The 21,330-nt window shown below is 37.2% G+C and overlaps 1 protein-coding gene across 1 annotated transcript in view; it reads left to right on the top strand.

Annotated features, from left to right (window-relative positions):
- The window catches only part of AR (androgen receptor), a 194,227-nt gene that overhangs the window by 78,306 nt on the left and 94,591 nt on the right, over nt 1–21,330 (top strand). Inside the window, exon 2 of the mRNA XM_010973649.3 lies at nt 13,483–13,634. Within this exon, the coding sequence (XP_010971951.2) occupies nt 13,483–13,634 (152 nt within the window). The remainder of the gene's footprint in view (nt 1–13,482; nt 13,635–21,330) is intronic.

The raw sequence follows: 21,330 nt of genomic DNA, 5'->3' as shown, positions 1-21,330 counted from the left end.
ATGAACCTAGAGCACATTATGCTTAGTGAAATAAGTCAAAGAAAGACAAATACTGTATGATATCACTTATATGTGGAATCTAAAAAATAATACCAATTAATTTATATGCAAAGCTAAAACAGACACAGATTTAGAAAACAAACTTGCATTTACCAAAGAAGGGAATGACAGATAAGGAGTATGTAATTAAGTGATACAAACTACTATGTATAAAATAGGTAAGCAACAAGAATATACTATATAGCACAGGGAATTATAGTCATTATCTTGTAATAACCTATAATGGAGAATAATTTGCAAAAATACTGAACCAGTATGCTATATGTCTGAAACTAGTATGATAGTGTAGATAAACCATATTTCAATTAAAAAAAATACAAAACGCTGTGGAAATAAATTTAAGATGTAAATAAATTGGAAAATATTCCTGTTCATTGATCTGAAGAATTAATATATTTTTTATTTTATTTTATTTTTATTGAAATATGCAGTTTCACATGTGCTACATAGATTTGATGTTTGTATATATTATAAAATATTCACCATGATAAGTCTAGTAACAATCAGTCCCCATGCAAAATTATTAAAATATTGTTGACAAAATTCCTTATGCTCTATATTACATGACTTATTTATCACATTACTGGAGTTTTGGATCCACTTAGCCCCATCACCTATTTCCTCTACCTTCAATCCCCTTTCTTCTGGGAACCACATGTTTCTTCTCTTTATCTATGTCACTTTTCATTTTGTTTTCCTGTTTGTTTTTTCTTGTTTTTTGATTTCACATATAAATGAGATCATGAAGAATTTGTCTTTCTCTGTCTTATTTCACATAGCATAATACCCTCTAGATTCATTTATATTGTCAGGAATGGCAAGCTTTCATTTTTAATGCTGAGTAGTATTCAATTATTTATACATACCACATATTCTTTATCCATTCATCCATCTTTTGGTAGGTACTTAGATTGCTTCCGTATCTTGACTATAGTAAATAATGCTGCAGTGAACATAGAGGTTTATATATACATATATAGATATGTGTGTGTGTGTGTGTGTGTGTATAAAATCAAATTAGTGTTTTTTTTTTCCTTTGGGTAAATATCCAGAAGTGAATTTGCTGGATTGTATGGCCCCTCATTTTTAAATTTTTTGATGAACCTCAGTGTTGTTTTGCATAGTGGCTACACCAGTTTACATTGCCACCAACAGTGCATGATGAGTGGTCCCTTTCCTTCATATCCTCAACAACAGTTGTTTTTTGTTTTCTTTTTGATGACAGCCATTCTGACAGGTGTGAGGTGGTATCTTGATTTGCAGTTTCCCTGATGATTCATGATGCTGAGCATCTTTTCATGTGTCTGTTGGCTATCTGCCTTCTTTGGGAAAATATCTACTCAGGTCTTCTGCCCATTTGTAACTGTTTCTTTTTTAATGTCGAATTGTATAAGATAGTTTTATATTTTGGATGCTAACACCTTATCACACATATCATTTGCAAATATTTTCTTCCACTCAATAGGCTGCCTTTTCCCTTTTTGGATAGCTGCCTTTGTGCTGCAAAAGCATTTTAATTTGATGGAGTACCGTTTGTTCCCATTTGTTTATTTTTGCTTTTGTTTCTCTTACCTGAGGAGAAATATATAAAAAAATATTGTCAAGACCTATGTCAAAGAGCATACTGCCTATATTTTCATCCAGGACTTTAGTGATTTCACATCTTACATTTAAGTTTTTAATCATTTTGAGTTTATTTTTGTATATATTGTAAGAATGTAGTCCAGTTTGATTCTTTTACATGTAGCTATCCAGTTTTCCCAACATCATTTACTATAGATGCTGCCTTTTCCCCATTGTATGTTTTTGTCTCTTTTACCTTCATTAACTGACTATAGAACTGTGGGTTTATTTGTGGGCTCTCTATTCTGCTCCATTGATCCAACACCATACTGTTTTGATTATTGTAGCTTTGTAGTCTAGTTTGAAATTATGGAGTATGATATCTCTAGCTTTGTTCTTCTTTCTCAAGGTACTTTTTTCTGTTCAAGTTCATTTGTGTTTCCCTACAAATTTTAGTGTTATATGTTTTAGGTCTGTGGAAAATGCCGTTTAGTTATGTGAAAATTTTGATAGGGATTGTGTTGAAATTGTGTATTGCCTTGGGGCATAATATCATTTTAACAATATTAATTCTTCCAATCCATGAGCACAGTATCTCTTTTCATTTGTTTGTGTTGACTTCAGTTTGTTTAATCAATGTCATACTTTTCTGTGTAGAGGTGTTTCATCCTTTGCCAGCTTCATTTGTAAATATTTTATTCTTTTTGATGCAATTGTAGATGGGATAGTTTTTTATTATTTTTTTCTGATAATTTGTTGTTAGCATATAAAAATGCGACAGATTTCTGTATATTAATTTTGTGTCCTGCAACTTTACTGAATTTATTAGTTCTAAAAAAATGTGGTGGCTTCCTTAGGATTTTTATATATAGTTTCTTGTCATCTGCAAACACTGACAGTTTTGGTTCTTGCTTTCCAATTTGGATTTCTTTTACCAATTTTTCTTATATGATTGCTGTGGCTAGGATTTCCAATATTATGTTGAATAAGAGTGGCAAGAGTGGACATCCTTTTCTGGTTCCCAATCTTAGAGGAAACAATATAGCTTCTCACCATTGAGTATTATGTTGGTTGTAGATTGTTGTATACGGCCTTTATTATGTTGAGACGTGTTCCCTCTAGACCCACTTTTTGAAAGTTTTTATCATAAATGGTTGTTGAGTTTTGTCAAAAACTTTTTCTATATCTATTGAGATTATCTTATTTTTTTTTCTTCAATTTGTGAACTGGTGTATCATGTGGATTGATTTGAGGATATTGAAAAAATCCTTGTATCTTGAGATAAATCTCACTTAATCATTCTGTATGATTCTTTTAATGTATTGTTGAATTCAGTTTGCTAATGTTCTACTGAGGATTTTTGCGTCTATGTTCATCAGTGATGTTGGCGTGTAATTTTCTTTTTGTGCGATGTCTGTCTGGTTTTGGTATCTGGGCGATGTTGACAACATAGAAGGAGTTTGGAAGCATTCCTTTCTCCTCAATTTTTTGGAATTAATTGTTTGAGAAAGATAGGTGTTAATTCTTCTTCAACTGTTTTGTAGAATTCACTTGTGAAGCTGTCTGGTCTTGGATTTTTCTTTGTTGGGAGTTTTGTATTACTGATTCAATTTCATTGCTAGTAATTGGTCTATTCATATTTTCTATTTCTTCCTGATTGAGTCTTGGGAGATAGTGTTTTTCTAGGAAGCTCTCCACTTTTTCTAAATTGTCCATTTTATTATTGTATAATTGTTCATAGTAATCTCATTATCCTTTGTATTTTTGTGGAGTCATTTTTTTACTTCTCGCTTTCATTTCTAATTTTACTTAGGTGGGCCCTCTTTCCTTTTTTTTAATGAGTCTGGCTAAAGATTTATCAATTTTGTTTGTCTTTTCAAAGAATCATCTCCTAGTTTCATTGATATTTTCTGTTTTCCTCTTAGTCTCTTATTTATTTCTTTTCTGTTTTTATTCTTTCTTTTTACTAATTTTGGATTTTGTTTTTCCCTTTCTGGGTGTTTTGGGTGTAAGTTTAGGTTGTTTATTTGAGGTTTTCCTTATTCTGGTGAGATAGGCTACTATCCCTATAAATTTTCTTCTGAAAGCCCTTTTGCTGTATCTCATTAATTTTGGATCATTGTGTTTTCATTTTCATTTTCTCCAGGTATTTGTTGATTTCCTCTTTGATTTCTTCAGTGACCCATTGTTTGCTTAGTAGCAACTTTTTTGTGTTTGTATTTTTCTAGTTTTTTTTCTTGTAGTTGATTTATGGTTTCATACTGTTGTAGTCAGAAAAGAATCTTGATATGATTTCAGTCGTCTTATTTTATTGAGCCTTACTTTGTGGCCTAGCATGTGAACTATCCTGGAGAATGTTCCATGTGCACTTGAGAAGAAAGTGTATTCTGCTGCTTTTGGATGGAATGTTCTCTATAGATCTGTTAAGTTCATTTGATCTAATGTGTCCTCTAAGCCCAGATCTTTCTTACTGATTTTACATCTAGATGATATTTTCAGTGATGTACATGGGTTGTCAAAGTCCTCTACTATTTTTGTGTCAATGTAAATTTCTCCCTTTTCATTTGTTACTATTTATGTATTTGGATGCGCCTATGTTGGGTGTACATATATTTACAATTGTTATATTTTCTTGTTGGATTAGTCCCTTCATCGTTATGTAATGTCCTTAATTGTCTCTTGTGACATATTTTAATGTGTATTTTGTTCATTATAAGTATTGCTTCCCTAGCTTTCTTTTTGTTTCATGTCCATGAAATACCAATTTCTATTCCCTAAATTTCAGTCTATGTTTATCTTTCAATCTGAAGTAAGTCTATAGTAGGCAGCATATATATGAGTCTTGTGGGGTTTTTTTGATGCATTCACTCACTCCATATCTTTTGATTGGAGCACATAATTCATTTATATTTAAAGTACTGAATGACTCATTACCCTTTTGTTAATTGTTTTTGTTATTTTTCTTACTTCCTCCTCCTTCTCCTTCTTCCTCTTCTTCTTTCTTTGTGATTTGATGACTTTCTTTAGTGTTATGTTTTTAGCTTATTTTTTGTCAGTAAAACTCTTTATCTCTCCTTCTAATCTTAATAATAGCCTTGTTGCTGAGAGTATTCTTGGTTGTAGGTTTTTCCCTTTCATCCCTTTGAATATATCATTCTACTCCCTTCTGGCCTGCAAAGTTTCTGCTGAAAAATCAGCTTATAGTCTTATGTTAGTCTTCTAATTGTTTTTGTTTTTTTCTGGCTGCTTTTAAGATTCACTTTTTAATTTTTGCCATTTTATTTATGTCTTGGTGCAGACCTTTTGGGGTTCATATTATTTGGGTCTCTTTGTGCTTTCTGGACCTGGATGTCTGTTTCCTTTTGCTCATTAGGGAAGTTTTCAGCAATTATTTCTTCAAATAATTTTTGTTCCCCTTTCTTTCTCTCTTCTCCTTCTGGAGCCCCTATAATGTGAATGGTAGTATGTTTGATGTTACCCCAGAAGTCTCTTAAAGTATTCTCATTTATTTTTTTTCTCTTCAGCCTGGGTGATTTCCACTAGTCTGTCTGCTGATCCTTTCCTCTGTATCCTCTAATCTAATTCCTTCTAGTGTATTTTTTATTTCATTAATGGATTCTTCAGTTCTGTTTGGATCTTCTCTGTATTTTCTATCTCTTTGTTAAAATTTTGTTTTCATCCATTCTTCTAAGTTCATTGAGCACCTTTGTGATCGTTACCTTGAACTTTTTTTTGGATATATTGCTTATCTACACTTCATTTACTTTTCCTGAAGTTTTGTCTTATTCCTTCATTTGGAATATACTCCTATGTCTCCTCATTTTCCTTAATTTTCTGTTTTTACTTCTACTTATTAGGTAGATCTGTTACATTTCTCAGTCTTGAAGAAGTGCCCTTATATAGGAGACATCCAATGAGACCTAGTAGCACACTCCTCTCTGGTCACCAGAGATACATGCTTTGAGGGTGCCCTCATATATGCATGTGCCTTTCTGTTGTGGCAGAGCTGACTACTATGGGCACACTGGTAGGTAGGGTTGGCCCTAGGCCCTGTTGGCTGCCAAGCCCCTCCTTGTGCCATGGCTGCTGGTCTGATAGTGGGCAGGGCTGGTCCTGGCTCAGCTGACTCTGTGGCCCACAGGTTCCTAGGACTGCTACCAGCCCCCTGGTGGGCAGGCCCTGGCCCTCTTTTGGCTGGCTTCACATCCTGTGGGGTTCCAGGGCTGGTGCTTGCCTGCTGATAAGGAGTGCAGGGTTCTAGTATAGCTGGCTCTGTAGCCCTGGGGGATCCTGGTGTAGCTGACTACATGGCCCCAGGGGTCTTGTTTCTGGTCCTGACTGGCTGGTGTGTGGGGCTGGGTCCCAGTATGAAACAATTTAATATTGTTAAGATGGTAATACTTTCCATAGATCTAAGGCCATCCCTCTCAAAATCCCAGCTGGCTTCTCAGCAATGGTATGAGCTGCTTTACTTCCAAAATCTCGTTGAATACTCATAGCAGTCCTGTGAGTTCTATATTTCTTTCCACATTTTACCTGAGAAGAAATTGAAGCAAAGTGACTTTTTTAAGGTCATTCTGTTACAAAGTGGCAGAGATGACCATGAAAACAAGATCTTTTGCCTGTTTACTTTTCCACTTCAACAAAAGTTATTATTTAAAAGAATTGGAGAGCTATGACATAAAATTCAGGTAATACTTTTAGATGACTCCTCTTGCACAGATAGTCATCAAATTTCAAATCTCAGGCTTTCAGGGTAAAAGAAGCTGCCAGCCTTATGCCATTACTTTGCCAATTTCTCCACTGAAATATCCCTTGTTGCCCCAAATAAGTAGACACAAATGATTTGTGAGAAGAAAATAACTTTGAACTATTTTATTTTTATCTTTTTTTTCATTTGATTGTTTATTTTACTGGGATAAATTTCTAGAAACAGAATTCCTGGGTTAAAGAATAAGCACACATTAAGGCTTTTGCTATCTGTTGCCAAATTGTTCTCCAGAAATAGTACATCAATGTATAGTCCCTCTCGTTGCATATGAATGATCTTTTTTTAAATTTTTTTGATTTATAATCATTTTACAATGTTGTATCAAATTCCAATGTAGAGCACAATTTTTCATTTATACATGAACATATATATATTCATTGTCACATTTTTTTCTCCGTGGGCTACCATAAGATCTTGTGTATATTTCCCTGTGCTATACAGTGTAATCTTGTTTATCTATCCTACAGTTTTGAAATCCCGTCTATCTCTTCCCACCCCCCACCCCCTTGGCAACCACAAGTTTCTATTCTATGTCTATGAGTCTATTTCTGTTTTGTATTTATGCTTTCTTTCTGTTTTTTTTTTTTTTTTTTTAGATTCCACATATGAGCGATCTAATATGGTATTTTTCTTTCTCTTTCTGGCTTACTTCACTTAGAATGACATTCTCCAGGAGCATCCATGTTGCTGCAAATGGCGTTATGTTGTCGGTTTTTATGGCTGAGTAGTATTGCATTGTATAAATATACCACCACTTCTTTATCCAGTCATCCATTGATGGACATTTAGGCTGTCTCCATGTCTTGGCTATTGTAAATAGTGCTGCTATGAACATTGGGGTGCAGGTGTCATCCTGAAGTAGGATTTCTTATGGATATATGCCCAGGAGTGGGATTCCTGTGTCATATGGTAAGTCTATTCCTAGTCTTTTGAGGAATCTCCATACTGTTTTCCACAGTGGCTGCACCAAACTGCATTCCCACCAGCAGTGTAGGAGGGTTCCCCTTTCTCCACAGCCTCTCCAGCATTTGTCATTTGTGGAGTTTTGAATGATGGCCATTCTGCCTGGTGTGTGGTGATACCTCATTGTAGTTTTGATTTGCATTTCTCTGATAATTAGTGATATGGAGCATTTTTTCATGTGCCTATTGATCATTTGTATGTCTTCCTTGGAGAATTGCTTGCTTAGGTCTTTTGCCCATATTTGGATTGGGTTGTTTGGTTGTTTCTTCTTAAGTCGTATGAGCTGCTTATATATTCTGGAGATCAAGCCTTTGTCGGTTTCATTTGCAAAAATTTTCTCCCATTCTGTAGGTTGTCTTTTTGTTTTACTTTATTTTATTTTTATCTTATAAATTCATGTAAATTTTTCATTATATTCCACAATGTGATTGATAAAAATATATTTTAAATTACTCAGCATCTGGAAAAATGTGATGCTCTATAAATATGGTATTTTCCTAAATCCTTTCTTGTTTGGAAAGTACAGAGGTATGTATAGAAAAGATACACTTTTACACAACTAGCCTCTTTTTCCTTCTCTGTCCACTTGTCTTTGCCTTTCCCTAAAAACACTGTGTAGCCAAGGAGGTTGGTTATGTTTTAAGAATATTAGACATTTCACTTTTTATGGTAAAACAAAAAGTGATGGCATCCTAGACTTACAATGCAGCTACCATGTGACAGGCACAGAGGGAAGGGCTTAATATGTTATTCAGTGAAATTCTTACAAAAGCCCTTGAGGGTAGAAAGTATCCTTACTCTCCTGATGAGGCAATTAGAGCTCAGAGAGCCTAATTGCTGGGCTCAAGGTTCAGTGGTAGAGGCAGGACTTTAACTCAGGTGTGGCTGACTCCAAAGCCCTGCTGAGGTGGCATTCTTCTCCCAAACAGGGAAAACTAGTCTGTGACTTTAGAATTTCATTGTGGTTCCACAGTCATTGGAGACTTAAATTAGTCAGAGCCCTTAGGGTCTAAGGTATCCCTATATCTGAGAGACAGAGAGAGAAACAGATCAAGAGAGTGACAGATGGAAAGAAATGGAGAAAGAGGGAGACAGAGAAAGAGACTGAGATTACATCTGGGTGCTGAGAGTTTCTGAGCCCAATTTCCTCATGACTGAACTGGCATTTATAACCCTATAGCTTCTAGTAATCCACTTTTATTTAATTAATTATGAAAATTTTGGAGAATAGCAAGTGGTGTTCTGGTTTGGAAAACTTCTGTTCTGTGAGACAGGGCTTTTGCTTCAGACTCATAAAACAGAATGCCTAGTGTTGGGATAATAAGTGAGTGTATAACCCAGGGGAGGTGGGAAAAAACACAACATCGCATGCAAATTCTGCACTTACTTATTCTCAAAGCAAACTACTGCTGTGCTTGCAGTTAAAATGTTATTTAGTGGAATATTTAAAACTTCTGAGATTTTTCTTTCAATTTTTCTTTTATTGTGTTCTAACTGTACAAAAGAGTACATGTAACATATAAGTTACATATACAGCATAATAATAAAACAAACACTCATGAGCCCTGATTACAGAACAAGAATATTAACATCATTTTTTTGTTCAGTGCTTTAACCCCAAGATGTAGAATGGTAGCAGGTGCTTAATAAATATTTTTAATGAATGCATGAATCAATTTGTATCTCCCTTCTTTAAATTTTTACCCCCAGCCTCTCCTCAGGGATAACTACTATCCTATATTTGACATTTATTATTCCCTTGTGTTTTTATGCTTTTTCACATATATATTCCATAATTACATATTGTTTACTTTTGCTTCTTTTCAAACTTTATGTAATAGAATCACATTGTTTGTATGCTGTTATGAGTTATGTCTTTTATGTAACATTAGTTTGTGAGATTCACCTATTTGTAGCTGTATTTTGTTCCATATTGCCGAATTGTGTTTTATTGAATGAGTATGGTATAATTTATTTACCATTTTTCCTATCAGTGGATATTTAACATTTCTGCTTCTATAAACAAAGCCTCTATGGATCATTTCTTCACATGCTTCCTGGTACAAATGCATATGAATTTCTCTAGAATACAAACATGGGAGAGAGTCTGCAGTTGGAATTTTCATTTTCAATGCCAAAGGTCAGCCCATGAGTCAGAACTGCAATGTATCCTTTGTTGACACTAGGCCAGGGTCAGTGGGAATGATGCCCAAATCATTTGCCAGAGAGAGGAGAGGGGAGGTAGGCAGAGACTGGCCTGTTGAGGTCAGGAAATATCTCAGGCTTCTAGCCAAAGTGGGTTGTACTTACGAAAACTTCAGATTCTAAAATCTCTTTCATTATTTCTGCTACTCTTCCACCTCCTTTATAGTTATTTTTATGTAAGGAATATTTTATTAAAGGCATATCTAATAAATAAAATGATGACTTTCTTCAATCTTTAAGCATTGATTATAAATTTGATTAATTAGACTCTTTTAAATAATTTGAATCATATTTTAAATTTTGGTATGGATGAAAATTTCTATTTTTAAAGGCTTTTTCAAAAAAATACCTCTTATTGACGTTATACAGGTTTTCATTTTCTTTATCTAATATTTACTTTGCAATCATATAACAATAATTATTGTCATTACCATTATCATCTCATTTATAAATATATACCTTTGTACTTTTAAAAAATTTGTCTTTGAAGTGCTTTCTTATCTGTCAATATGCACTATGCTTTATTATATCATCTTCTGTAATTTTACAGTTCTTTGCTTCTTGTCTTCTCTACTAGATAGTAAGTGGCTTAGAGGCAAGGACAGTATTTTGATCACTGAATCCCCAGCACCTAGCCCTGTATCTAGTCCATAGGGCTGGGTTCTAGGAGTTGAATTGAATCAATCTATTTAATCTAAACCTTCAGTTACATAACATGATTAGCCATTGGTTACAAATCCACACTTTGTAGCCACAGTTACTTAGTATGAAAATCTGGTATTTCCACTTACTAGATGAGTGATCTTGAAGAAGTTTACTTAATTTTCTTGATCACCAACTTCCTCTCCTACAATATAGGGATGATACAGAACTACATGGCAGAGTTGTTGGGAAGATTAAATGAGATGATTTATATGAAGTGGCCTGACACATGCCTAAATATATGTCCTGATTTTATTTGAAATGTTTGTATTAGTTACAGAAGCCATAAAAGGTAAGAAGAAGATGAAGACGCTTGAAAACAAACAAACAAGTAACAACACTACCCCTCTGCTGCTTCTCCTTGTTTCATGAATGAAGATGGCGGCACGTTTTTTACCCAAGGAAAAGACGTCTTTAGCCGAAGGAATGACGTTCTTAGCTTTTGGCCCATTTTTGTATGAGAAGTGAGCTATTTTCCTATGGAACTTGTAGCCCTGTTAGTCTTGATTTGGTGGACAGACTCCTGCTGGCTTTTCAGTTAGGTAGGAAAGGAAAGGATTCTGGTGAGAAAATATAAGCCCCCATAACCAACTACAGGGTTTGCATATCAGCAGCACTTTCTGAGTGCCTTGTGTTGTACTTGAGACTTGAATAAAGGCTAATATTTGTGTCTCACTGATAAAGTGCTTGTCAAGTGTAGCCTGTAGCTTTCCTTGCTATTGTCCTGCCAGGGCTGCTTACTGAAGGTTGAGGGGAAGAAAACCTTTCATGCTTTTTTGGATTCTGATGACTGTGCTGAGCATGATAACCAAAGAGCTGTGGATAGAAAGTGAAGGTGAGTTGTGGGATGACAGTAGGGTAATGGAAACTGTGTTAGTTTGGAGTCAGATAGTCCTGGGCTTGGTGTCGAATAATCTAGAGCTTCTTCTCTCTGAGTCTTGACTTTCCTCATCTGATATAATAATGAGAAAAAATGTCTCACAGAGTTATTTTGAGGTGTTTAAATCACTCAGCACAGCAAACAGGCTGCCATTAGGACTTATTTTCCTTCCTTCTTTAGTAAGGAAAGAGTACTCATAAAAAATAGTGGCTGCATTCCTTTGGAGGAGAGAATGGGTCGTTGTCACTTACCTGAGGCAGATCAACCCAGGAAGTCATTTAAGTTTTGTTTAATGATTAGACATAGGACATAAGAGAGAAAAAAAATTGACCTTTGGGTAATATGAACCATGTTTAATTTGTTTAAACTTGAATTAATTACTATGGAATACCCAGCTCAACCCTTCCATTAAGTTTTTTTTTTTAATTGAAGTATAGTCAGTTTACAATGTTATGTCACTTTTTGGTGTACAGTGTAATAGTTCAGTCATACACATGCATACATATATTCACTTTCATATTCTTTTTTATTATAGGTTACTATAAGATATTGAATATATTTCCCTGTGCTATTCAGAAGAAACTTGTTGTTTGTCTATTTTATATATAGTAGTTAGTATCTGCAAACTCCCAATTTATCCCTTCCCACCCCTTCCCCACAACCCTCAGTAACCATAAGTTTGTTTTCTATGTCTGTGAGTCTGTTTTTGTTTCGTAAGTAAGTTCATTTTTTTTTTTTAGATTCCACATATAAATGATATCATATGGTATTTTTCTTTCTCTTTCTCACTTACTTCACTTAGAATGACAATCTCCAGGTCCATCCATATTGCTGCATATGGCATTATTTTATTCTTTTTTATGGCTGAGTAGTATTTCATTGTATAAATATACCACAACTTTATCCAGTCATCTGTCGATGGACATTTAGGTTGTTTCCATGTCTTAGCTATTGCAAATAGTGCTGCTATTAACATTGGGGTTCATATATCTTTTTGAATTAAAGTTCCCTCAGGATATATGTCCAGCAGTAGGATTGAATTTCTAGAATATATAAGCAGCTCATACAACTTAATAACAACAATAAAAAACCCAAACAACCCAATCCAAAAATAGGCTGAAGACCTAAACAAGCAATTCTCCAAGGAAGACATACAAATGGCCAATAGGCACATGAAAAAAATACTCAGCATCACTAATTGCCAGAGTAATGTGAATCAAGACTACAATGAGGTATCACCTCACACCAGTCAGAATGGCCATCATTAAAAAGCCCACAAATGATAAATGCTGGAGAGGCTGTGGAGAAAAGGGAATCCTCCTACACTCCTGGTGGGAATGCAGTTTGGTGCAGCCACTGTGGAAAACAGTATGGAGATTCCTCAAAAAATTAAAATAGACTTACCATATGATCCATTAAGCTTTTAAGATTGGCTTTCTGGCCCTCTCCTTCACATCCACCTGGAAGGACACAGACACAGATCCTCTTGGAGATAAATAGTTCAATTAGGCCACCTCTGAAGCTCCATTCTAGCCCAGGGAGCCTTAGTATTCTAATGGCCAAGCATTGAGATGGTTGCCTGAATGATTTCCAGCAGCATTGTGCATCATTCCTCAATAAAAGCCTCAAGCATAGGGATTCTGCACCTTTATGTTATAGATGGGGATGGGGAGATGTCCATGTGATCTACGTACTCTTAAAGAAAGTGAGAGAACAGAAAAAAGACCAAAGAAGATTGATATGATAATACTAACCATGATCCCTCACTTCTGCATTCATTTCAAGAGCTTTTTATACTTTTGTTTAATTTATACCTCCACCCACACCAGTAACTCAGTTGGATGGGTGATATTATTCCTACTTACGGGTGAGAGTGAGGCTCAGAGAACTAGAGCAAAACACATCAAACTGCTTTAAGACTTAATCTGGTTTTGCCATAGATTTTGCTTTGGATAACGTAAGGTCTTGGGACTGAGTTCATACCATTTAATTGCTCTGAAATTGTTTTCTAACCATCACCTTAAGTGATATTTCTCAATCTCAGGTTTCTGCCTGCATCCTTCCCTCGTGTAGACATAACCCATGAGACTGGCTGATTCCAGAGAGCTTCTCTAATCCCTTTGCAGGATCCAAAAGGGCTCTGTCCGCATGACAGGAAACCCTACAAGCACAAAATCTAGGAGAAGTCCCAGGAAAATTCAGCTTTACCCTAACCCAATTAAGCAATAAAGAGAAATAATTTATACGTGCAGTTTACTCCTGAAGGCCTCAGACTTCTACCTTCCTATTTCTGCCAACTACTGACATGTGTTGCATTGTTCCTCTTGCCTCTTTTCAGTTTGGAGACTACCAGGGACCATGTTCTGCCCATCGACTATTACTTTCCACCCCAGAAGACCTGCCTGATTTGTGGAGATGAAGCTTCTGGCTGTCACTATGGAGCTCTCACTTGTGGAAGCTGCAAAGTCTTCTTTAAAAGAGCTGCTGAAGGTAGAGTCTTGCAAACTCACTGCTGTTTCTCTTTCTCCTTTTGCTTCTCAAGAGAGACACTAATCTTCTAGGGCCCAGGACTTTATCATCTCTGGGACATGGTCACTGGCAGGGCCTGCTCAAATAACCTAAGGATCTGAAAAAGCAAGTCTTCCTACTTTCTGGAACCCTGGCTTTGGCAGCCTTGGTAGTGTAGGCAATGTAGGCAGTGGAGGTGGTCCCAGCTGGTGATTGGAGCTTGGTGGTTCCCCAGAACGAAAGAAAAATTAATGATTTGAAAAGATTTAATTTCCTTCCTGCTTGTGTTCCACTCTGCTGCCTAGTGAGGGGAAAAATTGTCCTTATTAGAGAGGTTAGAAGTGGAAAAACCCCAACTGAGTCCCTAGCCTGTTCTCTGTGGTGAATACGAGACTGTTCCTTAGTGAAGGCTTCCTGGCCTCTGCCCCAGAAAGAAAGTGTTCTCACTGTTCAGCAGACCATCAGTCTATGCACCTGCTCCCTCCTCCTGCTGCCTCCTTGGGGCCTCTTTGCATTAATAGTTCCTAGGTAGATAAGGGCAGAAAGTGATGAAACACTTTTTTTTCTCTCTCCAGAGAGCTGCCCTCACGGCCTGTCCATTGGTCTAAAACCCTAAGCTAAGTTGCATTTTATATTTGGCTAAGTGGGCTCAAGCCCTAGCTCTTTAGTCTTATTTAGCTTAAAACAATTCATGTCTGCTCAGCCCCTAGAGATGCTCAGGCTACATCCTACAGTAGGAACTTGCATTTCCAGATCTCCTATATGTGCTAGTGCCTCCTTCCTTCTCAGTCTCCCTGGGCTTAAGCCTCCTATCCATCCACTTTACTCCCTGTCTTGTACTAAAGGCTTGCTTTTCAAAGGTACGCAAATGAACAGCCACTAAACAGAGATGCTCTTCTCTGGGAGCACAGCCAGTTGCTAAACACCATAACTACTTCTACCTTCACTTTCTACAAAGGAAGTACTTCTTGCCAATGCCTTTTTCTTCCTTTTCACTGGCCTAGAAGTGTCGAGTCCCAAGTTAGAACCAAAACAGACAGCATTTCCTTGTGTAAGGGCTACAAACCCTGATGACAGCCTTGAAAGTGGTAAGCATATATGCCACACTTTTAACCAAGAATGTGATGACATCCATCAGAGGACAGCAGAAACTCCATAGGGTTCTTGGCATCTAGAGAAATGGTAGAAAGTGGGTGCCCTTTAACTGGTCTTACCATTGATAGCCAATTGGAATGATGATTATCTTTTCACGTTTTGGCCAGATGACAGGAATACCTATAAAAAGGAAAGCTGTTATTTTGTGTTCTTCCAGTCCCCAAAGCAACAGGGAGACAGCTAGTGTTTAGTGTTAAGGAAAACATGCTGCATGTTCCACCCATACCCCTGAGTAGTCCATTGCTACTGCTTATGCTGGGCAGTCGGGCCCCAGTGCCCAGGCCTAGGCAATTTGGAAAGAGACAGAGAGCAGTGCTTTCCTTTCTTAAGGGTACTTACAGGAGAATGGCTGTCGAAAAGGATGTGAGGAGTAGCTCCAAATACTTCAGATCACTGCAACTTCGCCAGTGAGAACCTGTCTCTTCCTTATACCCTGTCATGCAGTGTAGGCCCTACCTATAGTGCAAAGAATGAACCACAGCACCCATCTAGAGTGAATGTGCCAGAAAGCCCAGGCACCACAGTAATAGCAGCCATATCAGATGGGAAAAGAGTTCAAGTAAGCAAGCGAAAAGAAAATTCAATAATCAGATAGATTAGATTGTATTTGATGCTGCCTCTGGGTTTTACAAATCTGGGTCACGATACTGTTGTTTTTGGAAAACAGGAGAAATGATCCACCATATTGTGAAAGGGAGGATTTTGCTGTCATAACATATTCCACATGGGAGCTTTCTCCAGAAGTTAGGGCTGAAGGAGGGAGGCAGGCAGAAGGGCAGCTGGCAGGGCTGCCTGGGAGGATCTCTGCTATTATGTGGATCTTGGGCTATTTGAAAACAAGGAAGGAGGGGAGGGTAATCACTCAACTTACCAAACACTTGGAAATCTAACAAGGTCTCAAAATTCTCCAGACCCTAGAATCACTTAAGTTAAGGAAACTTAGAAATATTTTTTGAGAAAATGAGCTTCTGTGAGATCATGGGGCCAAATGCTCTTAACTGCTTGAAATATGAAGATAACCAGTGGATTCCTTGCAAAGCTATGGGGCTCCTCATTTACTTTGGAATATGGACCCAGGATTCTAGTCCTGAGCCCTTTGAGGGACAGGAAAAGGTAGTTTAAAAAATCACAAAACAAAGCCAAAAAATTGTTGGTGTTTCCTTTCACCTCCCATCCGTAAAGCTTGGTGACTGGAGTTTACTGTCATTATTATCTCTATTTGAAGGCAGGGGGCTGTCTTATTACCTACAGAGAACATTTATTGACTTTTTTTTTCATTTTTACAATGCATCTTTATTGCCCAAATGGACTTTCTGAAAGTAATTCTGAATCTGCCTTGTTGTAACTTGGAATTCCACCTGCCTTGGAAGGAGTGGGAGCACAAATCTTTTTCGTCCTCATTTGTTTGCCATTGTCAGTTAACTCAGATGGAGTATTCAGAGTGTTGATTACCACTTTATTCATGGTTTCAGAAATCTCTGGACTGGGCACAGGTACAAGACTTAAAAGCCTGGCACGTCAGACAGAAATCCATTTCTAGTTTTGGTAGTTCATAAACTATGAGGCTTTAATGCTGTCATTGGTGCAGGGCTTAGCACAGAGTCGATTGTAATCTAGCCAGGTTTTCCTGATGAGGAGGAAGAAGAAAGAGAGCCCTACATTTTCTCATTGTCAGTAATGCTTGGAGTTTGGGGTGTGGGGGAGGCTAGTCAGGGAATAATCTGCATATTTTGAGATAAAAACAATGATGGTAATAGGCCAAGGAGGTGAAAAATCATTAATATCTGCTTTATGGAAACTGAGAAAATATGTTTCTGTGTGTGTGTGCGTGTGTGTGTGTGTGTTGGGGGGATGGTCTGTGGTTAGAAACAGGCATGAGGAGAATTAGCTAGTGGTAGGTGGGTGGAAATAGTTGGGAGGTGAAAGGCAGAGGCATATTGGATGCTATCTAAAAGGCTGGGAAGTCAAAGGAAAATGATATCCATGTGCAAGGTAGGCGCTCAGAGGGGTTTTAGTTGTGCGGCATTGGATTAAAAAAAATTCCCCTTTGGACCTCAGTTTTTCCTGTCTGTAAAATAAGGGAGTTCAACTAGATATTTTTTAAATGCCTGTTCAGCTTAGATGTTCTGTGACAATTCTACAAATTACAAACACCATCACTATTATTTCAGCAAATACACGTGCATTTATACCTGGGTACACCTTTGGTTTTGCCTTCCTGAAAGATGGTGAATCCGAGTTCCCATTGTCTTAAAAATCAATCTTCAGGTGGGGATAAAGTCAGCTGAAAGAGTGCATGTGGATGGGCTGGGTTAAAAATTAGGACTCTGAGATTCCCTCTTCCCCCAGCATTATGACCATGGCTGGATAAATTCCTTTCTTTTCCATTTTCTCATCTGGAAAATCAGGATATGAATCCTCATCTCTACCTCATCATGTTTCAAAGAGGGTTAATTAATTCATCATGTGCATTATGTGCTCAAGAATTTACTATTTTTCAGACATTTTCTAGTAAAACATTAGAGATTGTACATCCATTTGTTTTGTACACATGGAGCACTGTTTGGTACACATCATAAAATTGAAACTGTAGTTTACATTCTGAACTCAAAGAATTACACCATCCTCACTGATGTTTACAATATGTCCCAATTTAGTATCCTTGGCAAATTTTATATAAGTATGGCTTTGATTCTCTCTCTCGCCCCAGGTTTTTGTGAGGGAAGAAATGTAAGTGAACCCTCATTGAACTCTTTCTGTCCTTTAAATCTACTCTTTCCCACCTCAGCCCATGTGGAATTGAATGTTACTTCTTGTTTGGAGTCTTGCAGAGAGTTTTTGGTGCCTATTAGTGTCCTCTTCACTCTCTGACTTTTTGAGTAACATTTCCCAGGGGCAAGTTAACTATGCTAGAAGGATCTACTTGCAACTTCAACAGAGCCTTAATCAGGTATCTTTAACCAAGGAGTTGACTGATCCTGATTGCACAAGTCCTAGAGATCTTTTCACAAAGTTCCTCTTATCTTTTATCTTTCTCTGGTTTCCTTAAATGTCCTAACCAGACTTTAGATTAGAAGTCAGCAAAGTTTTTCTGTAAAAGGTCAGACAGTAAATATTTTAGACTTTGTGGGCTATATGGTCTCTGACTCTGTTACTCAGCTCTGTCTTTGTAGCGTGAAAGCAGCCCTAGACAAAACTAATGGGCATGGCTGTATCCCAGTAAAACTTTATAAGCACTGAAATTTAAATTTCCTTTAATGTTCACATGCCACTAAGTACTATTTTTAATTTTTTCCAACAATTTAAAATCTAAAAATCATTCTCAGCTATTGAGCCACACAAAAACAAGCAGCACATTGGATTTGGCCTGTGAATTGCATTTTGTTGACTCTTGCTTTAGATGGTCGCTCCTGTGCTTTCAAATATGCATAGTAAATTTTGCTCTGTCCAGTCTCTTGGTGTCTTAGTACCTCTCTGGATTAGCCAATTTGAAATATTCTTCTGAGTTGGCCAGTCATAGTTTGTACAACTTGCTTGCCTAGAATGCCTGGTCTGCTGGCCTCTAGGTCCTGAGCTTATTTTACTAAACAGGAAAAAAAAATAAATCTAGGCATACTAGAAGAGGATACTTCTTTCTGATGATCTAGGTGATCACTCACCCTTCCAATACCCAAAGGAGAAGCTGAAAATATTCTACACATTGTTTTAGACTTTTGTAGTGTAAGCATGTGGATAACTATGAAATATCTGTGAATGTGTTTTGCTGAATGCCACATATACCCTAGATGGTAAAAGGAAAGGGCTTTGGGGACTATCTGATGCAAAGTGTTATGGAAAAACTCTCTGTCTCATAGAAAGTAGTGCCAAGTGGCCAGGTGAGTTACGGATCTGCCATACATGTTCCCATGCTTCTTTGTCTTTACGTATTTGCTGGCTTAATTCTGGTCCTCCTCATAACAAGCCTAGACCACAGGCTTTCAGAATAGATAATTTAGTTCTGTAACTCATTCTAGTTGATGCCCACCCAAGTCTCTGTTAGAGGCCAATTTGGGAACCATGTCAGGAATTTGCCATTGCTGCTGTATAATATGCTGTGGCTGCTTATTTACAGCGTGTGCATTTTATGAAGCAGTGATTAACAAGAAGTTGCTATGTCACTTGCATGGTTTTCTGAGTCCATTGCCTTCTTCCACCTTACCTTATTATTCTCCAGCCTGTTATATTTTTAAAGCCCATTCATATCTTGCATCCAGAAGCTTTTTAAATCCCTTACAAGATCTCTTGGTAATTGTGAAACTCTGGGCAGTGGATTTTTGCAGTTGGCTGCTATTGCAAGTGTGTTAGACCCACTTTTTCTTCAGATGTAGGAGTTATTTCATAGTTCTCTGGTCTCTAGTCCCATGGCAAGAAAAACACTGTCCCTTATAATAAATGAATTCTGTGAGAAGCCACCATTTCAAAAAAAAATCGCTTTAGTTATAATAGACATGTGTGCCTACTTATAGAACCTATTATTCAGATATTCACACTCATTCTCATCTTTAAATCCCTTCAGTGGATGAAGAGCCACCATATCCAACCTCCATTTGTGCTTCCCAACCCTTGGAACAGAAAGCAATGTCATCCTCGTGATTTTCCATGTAAGCAAACAGGTTTTGTCAGTTAATCAACAGGTAGTAAGTGGAATAGCTGGATTTGAACCCAGGGCTTTTGGGTCCAAAAATAGCAATCACTTCACCATAGCACAGCTACCCCTCAAATATATAAACATACTAACCTAAAGCAGAAAAAAAGTGCAATGGCTAGGCACCAAGAAATACAACAGTAAGGAGGAACAACAGAGTCAGAAATGAGAAAAGAAGTTAAGAAAGACTTAGGTACTGTTGGGAGAAGCCAAGGAGCCACTGAGTAGCACTAACATCACAAGATTTCTTCCTAATAAAGCCCCAAATACTTAAAACAGCTGGTGGTTCACCAGCAACTTTTCATTAGGTAGAGCCAGAGATATGTGAGTGAGTAACAGTCCTTCTACCAACTCCTCCTCTTCAGAGAGAAAGTTCTGATTCTGAAGGAGCCAGGCTTGGTAGCTGTTAATTCATTCTCAAAACCACAGAACAGAAAGCGTGATTCAACACCGGTGCTCACAAGACCTTTGCTTCTCATTGCCAAGCTAAGGGAATCATGATTCCTTGACTCTTTGCTTTGAGCCTTCTCAGAGACATGTGCCACAGAATGTTTTCCATGGGAACAGGAGCAAGAGAACTCCATATCCCTCCTCTTTGATGTCAGAAACCAGAAAATGTTTTTTGAGGACAGAGCTAAAAATTCACAAAGGCAAAATCTTGTTCTCCTTTATCAGAGTTTTAAATTTTTTATCATCCTTCCTCTCCTGGTACACCTCATAGTGTGCATGGACCATGATTTCACTATGGTATCTGGATGTGGACCCTGGAGACTGTGGGCCTTTTACAGTTCCATAAGTTAGATAAGCACATTCCTACAGCTCTATGTTCATGAGTTCTTTCAGTTTGTGGGCAGTAGATTCAGTTATGAGTTATTTAATGAAAAGATGTAAAAGATTTGCAGTGCTTGAAACCATGGGATCTTTAAATACTAACCTGTTAAAACTTGAAGTAAGAGAACTTAGAAATCTAAAAATCTGACCAAACCATTCTGTGGATGAGGAAACTGAGGCCTTGAGAGAGGAAATGACTTTCCCAGGTTCATAGAACATATAAATGGCAGAAATGAGAGCCTCCCAGCTTTCTTATTTCTTGTCTGAGGAGTTCTCCTGCCTCACAGCTGATCAACAGTGCTACAGAGATGGTTAACATGGAATCCCCAAGAAGTATGTGGGGGGAGGGTTTATCGTAGCCCTTGATTCCAAGAAGGTGCTCAGTCCCTGTTAGTTACCTCTGCCTTCATCACTGTGTGAGAGATTCTAACTATATGTCTTCCCCTCTAGTATGGGAATGAATAATAATGATAGTCTGTGGTGAGAGGGCTCTGTGAGACAGTTTTGGTGTGATGACTTCTTGCAAGGAATTTTTTGTCAAGTTTTTTCTTTCTTTTTCCTTTTTTTTTTAAGGGAGGGAGGTAATTTTAGTTTATTTTGTTTGTTTGTTTGTTTTAACTTTTTTTTATTGATTTACAATCATTTTACAATGTTGTATCAAATTCCAATGTAGAGCACAATTTTTCATTTATACATGAACATATATATATTCATTGTCACATTTTTTTCTCCATGGGCTACCATAAGATCTTGTGTATATTTCCCTGTGCTATACAGTATAATCTTGTTTATCTATTCTACAATTTTGAAATCCCAGTCTATCCCTTCCCACCCTCCGCCCCCTTGGCAACCACAAGTTTGCATTCTATGTCTATGAGTCTATTTCTGTTTTGTATTTATGCTTTCTTTCTGTTTTTTTTTTTTTTTTAGATTCCACATATGAGCGATCTAATATGGTATTTTTCTTTCTCTTTCTGGCTTACTTCACTTAGAATGACATTCTCCAGG

The sequence above is a fragment of the Camelus bactrianus genome, chromosome X, assembly GCF_048773025.1.
Source record: "Camelus bactrianus isolate YW-2024 breed Bactrian camel chromosome X, ASM4877302v1, whole genome shotgun sequence".
Taxonomy (NCBI): domain Eukaryota; kingdom Metazoa; phylum Chordata; class Mammalia; order Artiodactyla; family Camelidae; genus Camelus; species Camelus bactrianus.
Note: the sequence above shows the minus strand (reverse complement) of the source record. Positions and strands in the feature narration are given on the sequence as shown.